We start from the raw sequence: 13,750 nt of genomic DNA on the forward strand, positions 1-13,750 counted from the left end.
CAGTCTGTCTGGTCCTATATTCAGGTGACCCGGCACGTGCGCTGCTCTCAGCGAGCGCAGATTGTGCTGAGCCCAGACCAGGAGGTGTTCCGTCAGCCTGTAAAGGGTTCGGGACCTGATACCTCCCTTGGCGATTTATATATAGGCCACCACTGACATGTTGTTCGAACTGCAGGCGTGCGTGTATTATAACAGGCTCGTTTGCTGCAATATTGATATTTCCAGTCGCCTGAGCTTAAGAGGGGACTGAGAAATGTGTGAGAAATGGAGCTTAGTCCGGCCTCGGCGGGACTAAAAACACTCTTTTCTCCTTTCGCCGGAGTGACGCGTGAATGGGGCGCAACTAGGGCGGGGTAGCTTTTCTTGTAACGTAAAGAAAAATCTAACCCCGTGACCGTCCGCTTCCGGCCTCCCTTGTGAACGGCGCAGTTTGCGCGGCTAGAACAGAGGGAGAGAGAAAGCTAGCCCAGTGACCATCCGCTCCTGACATCCCCTGTGAACGGCGCAGTTTGCGCGGCTCGAACAGAGGGAGAGCAGATATCATCCCCACAGACGCGGCTTCTTGGTCGATATCCACGATGGAAGCGGCGGCCACGGCGGCCGCTGTCCATCAGGAAGAGACTCAGCGAAGCAGGCAAAGCAGGCGGGCGCACCGGCGAGCTTTGCGGGCTGGGGGAGGTTTCAGGACCTGTTGAGCACGACGCTTTTTACGGCGCGGTACCGCGGCAGGCGGAGGTGCAGTCTCGGAGAAGGATGCCAGGCGAGTCCTCAAGAGTCACCGTAGGCATTAGCTCGCTGAGGGCAGTCGCCGTCAGCGAGCGCGAGAGCTGCGTGATCCTCACCAGGAAAAGGGGAGTCTTGAAAAAGACGTCCGGCTCTTTCAGTGCAATGAGAGTGTGTGTCGCGGTGGTGAACACACACACACACACACACACACACACAAAAACACAGTAGCAGAGAAAAGGATATAACTCCGGAAAGCGTTAGCAGGAACGGCGACTGAAGGCGGCGAGTTGTCGACCAGCGGCTTCAGGTGCAAAGGCTCGTCCCGCAGAAGGCTTATCAGACGGCGCGGCTTCTTCCTCTCGGGATCCAGCGATGCGTGAGCTTCGCTTGAAGAGATGAAAAATCAGCTAGACCAGCCTCCTGAGGCCATATTTATAGCCCAAAGCCCCGCCCGTTTCGGCGGGACATGACGCGGAGGGCGCAAAGCGCCCTCATTGGATGTGATGTCATGAGGGCTCTCCCTCGATAGGCTGGTGCAGTTGCCGCAGAGCAGCCAATGGGCGCGCGAGCCGTCTCGCCCATGTCTGCATGCTGCCGCAACGCGTTTTACAGTATTACAAAATTAAGGATCATTTTTGGCTTCAATATCTCGTGGAAAAGAGTTTTTCCCCTAGCGTAAGCTATTACGCAGTACGAGAGAACCTCTCGTAAGAGAACATGGAAACTGCTCCTGATAAATAGCAACACACATGACGTACCAATAACGTAATTTATTGGTATTTTACTTTTATTTCTTAACTTACTAATTTATGACGTTGCATTCTAGTATTTCTTTTGCGCTTTAGTGAAGTGATACAGCGCGGGCCGGCGCATTTGCGCGTGCAATTGAAGAGTGCGCGCTACTGCAGAATAGCGGCTGAGAGGGCAGAAAATTCTGTTTTTCTGAGGTGAGAGACTTTGGCTGCTTGACTGTTGTCGCGCTGCTGCTGGCGCGTCACGCATGGCAATCACGTCACAGATAGGCAGACTGAATCGAGTAACGTTTAACGCCTTTATCATTAAAAGTGCTAAGAAAAAACATCCATATGTCTGACGTGCTTAAATCCAATGCGTTATTTCCTAGTATCGATACAATCGATTCATTACCTTTTAAAACGTTAGATCGATATATGTCGTCCGGAAGGCCAACTTGCCGAGCACAGATCGATGTAGGTGGATCGTAGGAATATAATTCGATACATCGATCTAGTTGATGAATCGTTACACCCCTAATTAAGACCTTCCTTAAGAAGGAATCTTCAGTGTTTGGCCTCTATTAAACATGCAGTGCATATATTTATTTGATTAAATCACAGCCTTTGATTTGATAATCGCACTAAGCCATTTTGCGATTTTGTTTTTATTTCAATTAATCATGCAGCCCTACAATGCTCAGCAGTATGGAATCCAGCGTGGACAAATGGTTTGTCACTGGAAACTTGTCACATCAAGCATGGAGTAATGCACAATCCCGAGTGGCTTATTGCCTTAATAAAAATATTTATTACTGAACATTTGGTTTTAAAAAGGAAATGGTTATGGTTTCATTGGCCAAGAAAAAATAGCATCAGCATCAAATAGCAAGGGAACGATGTGACTAATGAATGTAAACATGGTATCATATTATGGGAAAATCATTCTTAATAGTATATATTAAGCTTTTGAAATGATGAGGGAAGTCATGATGCCTTTATAACCATCAACAGCCTGGCCCTGAACTGAACATGATCTATATATCATCTGATCTGGAACCACCCCTATAAGAGTCCTTAGATAGTGATCACTCTGCCCACCCTTAAAAAAAAGAAGCATTTCGCTGAATCCAAGAGCTCTGTGTAAAATGCCTACTCCTGTCCTTTAATCATCATCCCTGGGGAAGTTGATTGGGATCTGAGTTTAAAATCCTTTTGGATTTGTCACGGAAGCGATCGCTAATCTCAAGACATAATCCATCGACTGTCTCTGACCGTCTGAATTAGTGTTATCGCACAGCTCTCTAGAGACATAATACACTGGATTAACATACTTTCGAAGTTTATTTTGTCCCTGTGTTGTATTTGGAAATATTGTGATTATATTGGAATGCCCCTGCCAAAACAAAAGCATTCTTCTTCCAAGAGATTGGATTTATGACAGGGTTGTGCAAAGGATTTTATTTGGTTTTTAATACTTGAAGTTGGCTCTCCCACCCTTCAAACCTCTCTCCCAAAACACACCCTTCTATGAAAGCCAAGTGATAAACTTCGGTTTGTGTCCATTTCAAACAGAGGAAACAGTTTGCCTTTGGAAAATATTAGCTTCGAGCTTAAAAGGAGGAACATTAACGTAGCAAGTGTTTTTTAGTGAATACTGAAAGCCCATGTCAATGTTCTGCACCTCTTATTTTTTTTTAAGTGTTTTTTTTTTTGCTGTAGCTTGACTGGTAGCGCATGACACTATCAATGGCAAGGTCATGGGTTCAAATCCCATGGAAATTGTATACTGATATGTATATGTTAAATGTGCTGCCAAATAAATAAATGTACAATTTGATTTTAATTCAATCAGGATGCTTTCATGTCCTGTTATAGAGTGTTCATTAGTTCATAGTCATTATTAACCAGAGAGTGTTGTTGTTTAATGCGGTAAAGGCCACCATCTTTGAATGCTTGTGATTCAAAGAACATCAACACTTTATTTAATCTGTTTTGTGAGTATTGCGCCAGAGTTAATGGCCTGTTGCCGCAGATCAGTGTTGCCAGCTTGGCAGCATCGTTGTTCTGGTAACTTTTTTTTTTTAGCCGCCTGATGCTTATCATTCAGTCTGGCTGTTTTTCAGTGTGGCTTGAACCCTTTTAAATCTCTCTGTGGGTTTACATGCATATGGAACAATGCATTGTAGAATAATCACCATGGGCTGAATTCAACAAAAAAAATCTCTAAATGAATGCACTCAAGAAAAAAGGTTTTATTTGCTTGGAAATGTTTATCTTGCAGTATCATGATCTGATCACATATTCTAAGGGAAGTATGTTGCAGAATTTAATAATGGGATTTCTTTCAATTCCAAAATTGCAATTTCTATTTTCAAGACTTTCAAAACTTTTTTAACCCTTAAAACAAGTCTGTTTAGCTATCGTGTTTTTTAAAATTTTGAATTCCTGTTTGCAACCTCAATTCGAATTCAGAAATTGAACTGGACTGTAAAAAGCATTTTCATTTCAATATTTTATTAATTTGAATTCTTTTTTAACCTGTTTGAGTGAATGATTCAATGACTCACTCATAAAGACTTCACTTGCTTCATTACTGGATGAATCAGCATTTTGAAATGAATCTCTTGAATAAGTGATTCAATGACAAATACATTTGGGCAGCGTCTGAAAACTGAAGGCACCATTTGTGCACGAAGGTACCTCACGAAACTGATTTCGGACAGACTTCTATGGCAGCGTATTGGTTTATTGATATACAGCCAAATAGAGCGAGCTTTGGTTATAACTAAGAAAATATTTAATACCACTACAATAGTAATTTCTCGCTAGAAATTACATCAGAAGTGGAAAACATTGGTCAAAAGCATACATTTACACACAAACTGACCACGAACAACAACTTTCAGACGCCATCTTAATTTTTTAGCTCAACTGCCACAGAATGGAAAGCACAGGATTGTGGGATATCTAAGGCAGCAAAGGATCTATGCTACCTTCAAAAATCGATCAGATGAAGGTATCAGGAAGTCGGAGACAGGAAGTGAAGCTAACATTGGATTCGGACGTGCCTTGATGCCTTCCTACCTTGGAATGCGTCCTCCGAAGTCAGCATTTTTAAGCTTTTGGACGCAGCCTAGGTGCATTTCGTTTTTATGTGGCGCTGCGCAGATGATTGGTGTATGAAGCCTCGTATGTTTTCAAATCTCTCTCGCGATACTTCGATGTCACACACCGTCTGGTCTGCGCAGCGCAACTTCAAGTCGAACACTCCTATTCGGGCTGCACGATATTGAAGAAAATTGCAATATGCGATAACTCATTAAATAATGCGATATTTGATACGATAATGATTAAAGTGTATAAAATGAACTTAAATTATATTTAAAATTATATAACCTACATATATGTGTTTCACATTCTTTTTGTGACAAGAAAACATCCCTTCAACTTCTGAAAGTTTTACTGTAGCATAAGAAGTAAGTGTTATTTTAACATCATTGTAAGCCATGGGGTTTAGGGTTTCAGGTTATCCTACATTAGGTTTAGTTAACTACAGAAACTGAATAATCAATTGTAAAAATAAAATGCTGCTTATTTTCACTGTATGAATTAAATATATATACTGATTCTTATTAAAGCTACAAAAGTTATTCAGCCAAGAGCAGTGAGTGATTTTCTCTGTCTTTTGTTTTGCGATATGCATATTGCGATAAATGCATTTGCGATTTTTCGATATATTTGTGCAGCCCTAACGCCTATTGTCTAAGTCACTTGCTGCCAGACTCGCCACCTACTGGTGTAACGTGTAATTGATACAATCTTTATTTGAAGCATCAAACTACTTTCAAAAGGTGATTTACTGTAATTTGATTGCTAGCATAGAGAACAGTGTTTATATTCAAACTATAAACTTTTCCCAATACTTCTGTAAAATCCCAGTACTTCTGTAACTGAATTATTGCAACACAGAAATAATGACTCAAATAAGACTGTTTGTGAAACTGTTTAATACCTATACATGACAGCTACTCTCGCTGGGTCAGAGGCAGCGCAAACACAAATTTGAATATTCCAGGGTGATCGTACTTGTTAAACGTCTCGTAGACATAGATGAATTTAGTTGTCATCTAGGGATGAGATGATCTTTTAACGATTAATCGTGCAGCTCTACTGAATAGTGTAGAATTTAAAATAGTAAGATCTATTCAGGCGTTCAGATCTTGTGATCTATTGAACTTAGACCCATGAAATTTTATTTATGATATTGGTTAATGGTTCACAAGCACAGTACTAGCACAAGCTCTTGAACTTGCTCAGTAATAAACAATTTATTAGAGTATTTCACCAGCCATTCTGGATATCTGAAAGGAAAGTAAAAAATATTCTGTAAAATGTTATAAATATTGTATTAATATTGCCTTACACTTTTTATCATTAGTATGAAACATAAAGGTTGTTGCACTAATCTCCAGTAAACATATGAAAATAAGTTAAGCCAGTAGAACATTTTTTAGCTAATTGATTTGGTGAAACACAAAACCAGCCTTTGTATTCCTCTTATCAATGCAACCTTTTCCGAATGAATAGTGTCTCTTGGTGCAGCATGTCTTAATGGAGAGGAGAAACTCATTAATTCTTTCCCTTCCATCATCAGGTTTGATAATCCAGCTGCTGTCAGCTCCACCCCGACCAGGCAGCTGACCTTCAACTACCTCCTGCCAGTAAACGCCTGGCTGCTGCTCAACCCCTCTGAGCTGTGTTGTGACTGGACGATGGGCACTATTCCCCTCGTGGAGTCCCTACTGGACCCCCGCAACCTTGCCACATTGGTTTTCTATGGTCTGCTGAGCTTCCTGGCTTTTCACAGCCTTTGGTACGGCCACAGTTCTGCCAAGATCGTCATGATGGTACGTTTGTGGGTGGGGCTTATGGAAAATTTGATTGTGTGGTTTGAATGAACAAGACAATCTATTTTTTACTTTTTGTTAAGTGAAGATGCATGTCTGTAACCACAAACTGAATGAGAAGATGCTGATTCTTTCGAGGTTTTTTTAACGGTTGTCTATATAAACGCTTAAGAAAAACACAGAGGAAATAGTTTATTCAAAAACATTTTGAAATAATACTGGCCTTATTTGCAGTCTGTCAGAAGCAATTTAGGGGTGTTTTCATCCATACTGGATGACCCATGCACATGAACTGGTTTCCCAGAATCCAAGTAAACCTAATACTGAATTAAATATGCATCATAGTATCGTGTTAGTTAAAACGATCATTATTCAAAGAATCAAAATCAAAGAACTAGTGATGTAAAACGTTTCTGCATCAATGGCATCACGCTAATGACAGGATTCGAACATGATGATGGTGATTACAATTTATTGGAAACTTGCTGGGTATCCCTTAAACCAGGGATGGGCAACTTCGGTCCTGGAGGGCCACTGTCCTACAGAGTTTAGCTTCAACCCTAATCAAACACACCTGAACCAGCTAATCAAGGTTCTCAGGATTACTAGAAAATTACAGGCAGGTGATTTTTTCAGGGTTGGAGCTAAACTCTGTAGGACAGTGGCCCTCCAGGACCGAAGTTGCCCATCCCTGCCTTAAACCAACGTCACACAGCTGTTTTCCATGTTGGCAATTGGCAGAACAGCTTCTATACACTTGAATCTCCAAAACTGGTCACAGATTAACCACGTTTTTACTCTCATTTGGTGCTTGGCGAGTAAATTAATTTTGGATCCTTTTTGTTAGGATAACGTTTCAATCACATCAAATCAGTAATATAATCTGACAACATAATTTTTGCTGTTTAAGCTCAAATCACTCTAAAGCAGTGATCTCAAACTCAATTCCTGGAGGGCCACAGCTCTGCACAGTTTAGCTCCAACCAGCTCCAACTCACACCTGCAAGGAAGTTTCTAGTAATCCTGAAGACCTTGATTAGCGGGATCAGGTGTGTTTGATTAGGGTTGGAGCAAAACTGTGCAGAGCTGTGGCCCTCCAGGAATTGAGTTTGAGATCACTGCTCTAAAGAGATGTATTTTTTCAGGCTGGTTCAGCTTATGCTCAATTTGGTTGAAACTAAAAGTAGCTCATGCCTCAATCGAAAAGGCGATTGACTGTTTTAACTAGATAGAAGTTAGAGAAGGCACTTGATGTCTAGAAATGCATGTGCGTCACAACCTTTCATTATAAACAGATGGTAATTATAACCCAAAATGGTAAATTTATGGGGCAGGGTATTAATCATTGAGTTTAAGTCTAAAAGCTGCACTTAAAAATTGTTCACACTGTTTCACACCCACAGTGCAGTAAGTTCTGGACCTTTTTTTTACCACTCCTGGAAACTGTCTCAACTCTCAGTGAATGATGAATGTCATCTGTCTGAACACACAGATTTCCCCCTCACTGAACTTAACTAGTTAATGTTTTTAAATGTTTATTCTCACACAACATTTTCTTCTTCTCAATTTACATCCCAAAAGAGCCGTGTTTTTTCCATCCGCCATAAAAGATGTTATCGTCTTGTAGTCTGGCACTGCAGCTCTGATGTCTACATATGTTCAATCACTGACTGATTCCACGTTCACAAGAGTTCACAATGTCACAGTTGAAATTCCCTTGTCTTGTGTGTTCAGCTCTCCACTCGTTTGTTGTGTAACAGTGGCAAGAATCCTTCATCCGCGTCTCTGCGCGCTGTCAACAGAGTTTGGTGAACTACTTCGCTCTGCTGGCAGAGGCCGCCCTTCGAGACCAGAGGGAGGGGGGGGGGCACAAATCATTAGCAGACAATGCGCAAAGACGCTGTGGTTAGGAGACACAGAACAGGTTGCATGAGGATATTGGTCCGAATCTGTTTTATTTGGCCATGGTTAGTTATTTTAATGATTCCCTGTGCGCAGACCCTTGACACTCACTCTGAGCAAACAGGAAACACTTTTGTTGTGAAAGTTTGGATAATTTGACTGTGAAGTTTTTTTTTCGACTTTTGCATGTTCCAAAGCAACCAAACAGCACACAGCGCCGCAGCTTATGAAAACCACAGACAAAGCTTTTGTTTGTGCAGAAACTTCTTTCATCATGATTGATTTTGGCCTCTGAAGCATCAAGCAAATTGGATAAATATGATGTTCCCTGTATTGCTGCTTTCTGCTCTGTTAAATCCACCCCTACGTAAGCAACGCCTGACGGTTTGGTTCTTGACGTACTCTGAAGCTGCTGCCAAAACCAATTTCTGCGATTCACTTTCAAGACTGCACAATGCAAGATAAACTCCCCTGTTTTTTGGGATGGTGCGACTTAAAAAAGACTCTATATGACACCCTGTGGTTTACTTCACGATAAAACTAATACATTTGAGCATGCTTTGAAAAGCGACTCTTCTGCTGATAAAAAGGGGGAGATTAGCCGTAGCTAGACAAAACACGATTAGTTTGTTCTTCAAAACAGGGTGTCCAAGGGCTGTGCCGCTGCAGCGGTTCAGTGCTTCAAAAAATCCTGATCCATCACCTTGTCATAAGGTGCTTTTCGTAAATAAAACCTATAATCCCAATCTTACATCTTGTGGCCTGGCATGCATTGTGCAAGACAGGCGTGTTTGCTTGTGGTTTTTATGAGAAGGACCATGTTTGAGGAGCACTGTAATTACATGTTCTCATTTTTGTTTAATCAATCATATATGTTTGAACATTATCACCACCATTCAGAGAAAGTGGACCATCGTGATTACATAGCTCGGTAGATTTCTTGCACTTGTTCTACAGGTCAATCATGTATAATTGGGTTTAGTTCCAGATTAATCAAACTTAGGGTCTTGGTTTCAGACAAAGCTTTATGAAACCAGAGTGATTAGCATTCAGACCTGCACAAGCTTGTCTGAACCAAACAATGAGAACATTTAAATCCAAGATTTTTTTGCTTATGGAATTTCTTGATTTACTGGGCCATTTTTGTACCCACTCAGGGTTGCCACTTAGACAAATCCCTGACTGGATGCCAGAGCAACTGGCAATTCTACTTCCTTTCATTAGATTTCAAAGAGAGAGGACAAAACAGGCCATTTCATTGTTGAATGGTCAATGAACACTTTCCTGAATGGGGATATGGACTGTGTTTAAAGGCTTGATAGTCTTGATTAGTTCAATAAAAAAGCTTGCACAAACTTCAGATGTCAGAGAGACTTTTAGACATCAACTTTTATACCTTGACATCTTAATGCTATTTTCCCAAAAAAATATGTTTTATGTTATATCAAACCTGACTTTTACGTGACTTTCTTCTGTGGAACACAGGAATAATTTTAAATAAAGTACTGATTACATCTTTTGCTCCCTTGCTAATGCACTGGTTTAAGTTTTGGTTAACTCAATGATTCAAAGATTATCAATAAACAGTGAATCAAATTGTAGTTTTTAATTCTATGAAATGAGCTGTGCTTTTCTTTTTACTTCACTGTTGTGAAAGTGTGGAAAATGGCACAGTACTATTTTCCTTTTTAATTAACTTATTAATTCACTTCCTTTGAAATCAAGAAATGTGTATGCAATTGATCTCTTCCATTAATACAAATATTTTAATTGTTTTTCTGGTCTTTTTGTCTCCTTTAGGCATTGTCTCTGATCGTCCTTCCTTTCATCCCTGCATCCAACCTGTTTTTCCCTGTGGGCTTTGTTGTTGCCGAAAGGGTCCTGTATGTGCCCAGCATGGGATTTTGTGTTTTGGTGGCCCATGGATTCAAACTGTTGTCCCAAAGAGGGTAAAAGTCCTCTGAACAAATCCTTATACTTTATTCCTTTTAAGTGACTTGTTCAAAGACGAATTCTCTCGCTTTTGTGATGTTATCCAGGGGCTTAAAGAAAATGTCTTGGTTGCTCGTGGGAGTTCTTCTAACAACACACGCCTTGAAGACTTTCAACAGAAACTGGGACTGGGAGTCCGAATACACACTTTTTACATCTGCACTGAAAGTATGAACACTTCCAAGGACACATTATTCATTTATAGATGCACATCTGGCATCAGACTCATACATATTATATGCTTGTATTTTGAGATCATTACTTTGATATAAGGCAGTGAGCTGGATTTATTCAAAGGAAGAGTCCAGACGTTAACAAGAGTACAAATAAATAATGTTTTATTTTCATTTTAAAAATTGTTTCCCTCCAGGTGAACAGGAACAATGCCAAACTCTGGAACAATGTTGGACATGCTTTGGAAAATCAGAACAGTTATGAGAGAGCGTTGAGATACTTTCTTCAGGCCACAAGAGTGCAGCCAGGTAATTGACTCAACCAGGTAATCATTTTAAGGTTACCTAAGCATCTTTAAAATAAACATGATCATTTCACTCACGTAATACTGCGTGAAACAGGATATTCAATATGACATTTTTTTTTAATTCTTTCATTAATTACTCACCCTCATGTCATTCCATACCTGAAAGACTTTCGTTCATCTTCGGAACACAAATGAAGATCTTTTTGGATGAAATCTGAGAGCTGTCTGTCCCTCCATAGACAGCTACGCAACTGAAACTTTGACGCTTCAAAAAGTTCACAGAGATCGTAAAATTAATCCATATGAATTGAGTGGTTTAGTCACAAATTTTCTGAAGAGACTCGATTGCTTTACATGATGAACAGATTGAATTTAGACTTTTATTCACATAAAAACATTCATCAACTCACACATCAGTTATCAGTTAAACAGAAGCTCAAGCATGTTCGCTTGACCTCCAAGAACCAATGAGGTTCATTCTCATATCACGCATCACGTTTGAGCTTCCTCAAGAACCAATGAGGTTCATTCTCGTGTTACGCAGCACGTTTGAGCTTCAGCAAGAACCAATGAGGTTCATTCTTGTGTGATAAGCAGCATGTTTGAGCTTCTGCAAGAGGTTTGTTCTTTGTGTCAAGCAGGTTTGGTTGAGCTTCTGTCCATTTTCGTAGATCAATGTTCATATGTGAATAAAAGACTAAATTAAATCTGTTCATCAAGCAATCGAGTCTCTTCAGAAAATTTTACGATCTCTTTATGAACCTTTTGAAGCGTCAAAGTTTCAGTTGTTTGTTGTCATTGGATGGACAGAAAACTCAGATTTCATCAAAAAGATCTTCATTTGTGTTCCGAAGATGAATGCAAGTCTTATGGGTTTGGAACGACATGAGGGTGAGTAATTAATGACATCAGCAGAAAAGAAAGTCGTTTTAGAGGAAGAGCAGGTTGTTGAACTTTAATTTAAGATCATGAAAAAAACTTTTTGGGACAGAGGGGGGATAACATGCACCAATGAATCATTTACAGTAAGACCATTAAGAAAGTAAATGGTCAGTTATATTTTCATGCAGACTTGAAGTTGTTTTTAAAGGGGTGGTATAATGCCCATTTCACAAGATCTAAAATAAGTCTTTGATGGCCCCAGAGTGTGTATGTGAAGTTTTAGCTCAAAACACCCCACAGATATTTTTATATAGCATGTTAAAATTGGCACTTTTTGAGGGTGAGCAAAAACACAGTTTTTGTGTCTGTCCCTTTAAATGCAAATGAGCTGCTACTCCTGACACAGAGGGTGGAGTTTCAGCTGCTTGCACTCACACAGACATGCACTGAAAATTTCAAAAACTTTTAGCCTTTTATGTTTAAACCAGAGTCAGACAAAGATGGAGAGACTCAAGAAGTGACAACATGTAGACAACATTTCTGAATGGTTAGTTGATGAATTTATGTAGCTTATGTGTAGTTATCTTCTAGTCACTGATTAGCATATTCTGTCTTGATAATCTATAAATCGCATTCCGGGGGCGGGGTTTATGTAAATCTTAGGGTTAGTGATGTCACTAAGCCGAGAAGAATGTTGTGTAGTCCCTACCAGCCGTTTGTTGTAGTCCTTAAAAAGCAATTTCTTTAAAAGAAAATATCTCCCTTTGCTTTGAACTGTGAGCATTGTAACTTTGCAGATGCTGTTTATGCTCAAACAGCAACATTACACTCTAAATAAAGTTAGAAAAGTGAAATCATAATCAACCACCCCTTTAAGGAGTCATTTTAGACAAAAGTGCTAATGATAAGTGACAGTTTGTCTTTGGGAAGGATTTTGCACCAAATTGTTTTCCACAGACACAAAATACTAAAAAGACTTCAATTCATAATATTTCCAACAGTTCTTTAAAAAAAATTGGCAGAGGAAGTTAACATTGAGCCTATTTTAAACAAAACTCCATCGGATATGTTGTTTTAGGGAGGTGTGGGAAATTCTGCCTTATTATTATAAGTTTGGAGGTGTTTTGGTAAGGACAATTTCAAATTGTGTATAAGCTAACAAGAAGTAGTTTATGTAGTATTTCATGGGACTGTATGAAAACATTGGCCTATAAAACTACTTTCGCACTTTAGTGTCTTGAGAATATGTGGATTTAAGGATTTGATGCGAGAAGATGTGGATTTAGGTTTTGTGTCGGCTCTGCTGTATCGTAGTCAGGCTACCTGTGAGAAAGACGACTGTGGCTGCCAAAGTCATTAAACTATTGACTTTAATTGTTTAAGTTATGTTGGTTTATTGAGCTAACATGACTTCAGAGATCCACCACCCAAGATGTGTTTTTCCAAGATAAACTCTGTAAGCACATTAATGGAAAAGGAAATCCTGGGCAGGCTATCTATACGCGTCAGTTTGCTTTTCATAGCAAAAATTCTGTACTGCTTCGGTGTGATCAGATGTTTCTCTGAAAATGCTGGAAGCATTATCAGTTATCGAAACCTACCAACGCTAATGGTTAGCTCTCTGTTGTTCGAGGTTACGCGGGCAACATGGCTATAAAAGCTTGTAAAGGGAGAGCTTTCACAGGAGGTGCTTTTCCTCCTCCCAGTCTTTCCTGCCGATTTCTTGTCCCAAATGTGTATTAAACTGGTCAGCTGCCTGTAACTGTTATAATTTGTTGCACTCGAGCCATATAATTCACATTCCACTATGTACTCTATCTTTGACGTTTAGTCTGTGCTATTTTCTTGATTTATGAATTAAACTAAACATTGTGTCCTCTTCTAAGATGATATTGGGGCCCACATGAATGTTGGGAGAACCTACAAGAACCTAAACAGGTCCAGAGAGGCAGAGGAGGCATATCTAATCGCAAAATCCCTTATGCCACAGGTATGAAATTCCCATACAAGGAAAGAAAGTAGAGATTTTGTTGTATTTAGATTGTCAACAAACTTTGATATGAACGATAAAATACTTTTACTTTTCAGTATTTTTTAGCAATTCTGATCAGTGGCACAGAAATTAC

At 39.8% G+C, this 13,750-nt stretch overlaps 1 protein-coding gene across 2 annotated transcripts in view; it reads left to right on the plus strand.

Moving 5' to 3' along the window:
* Window positions 1-13,750, plus strand: part of tmtc3 (transmembrane O-mannosyltransferase targeting cadherins 3) — a 48,075-nt gene that overhangs the window by 17,574 nt on the left and 16,751 nt on the right. For both annotated transcript variants that reach the window (XM_081355648.1, XM_081355649.1), the window contains exons 7-11: window positions 6,115-6,367; window positions 10,070-10,218; window positions 10,309-10,429; window positions 10,632-10,743; window positions 13,511-13,614. In XM_081355648.1, coding sequence (XP_081211774.1) covers window positions 6,115-6,367; window positions 10,070-10,218; window positions 10,309-10,429; window positions 10,632-10,743; window positions 13,511-13,614 — 739 coding nt within the window. The remainder of the gene's footprint in view (window positions 1-6,114; window positions 6,368-10,069; window positions 10,219-10,308; window positions 10,430-10,631; window positions 10,744-13,510; window positions 13,615-13,750) is intronic.

The sequence above is a fragment of the Scardinius erythrophthalmus genome (genome assembly GCF_964197995.2).
Source record: "Scardinius erythrophthalmus genome assembly, chromosome: 24".
In the NCBI taxonomy this organism is placed as follows: domain Eukaryota; kingdom Metazoa; phylum Chordata; class Actinopteri; order Cypriniformes; family Leuciscidae; genus Scardinius; species Scardinius erythrophthalmus.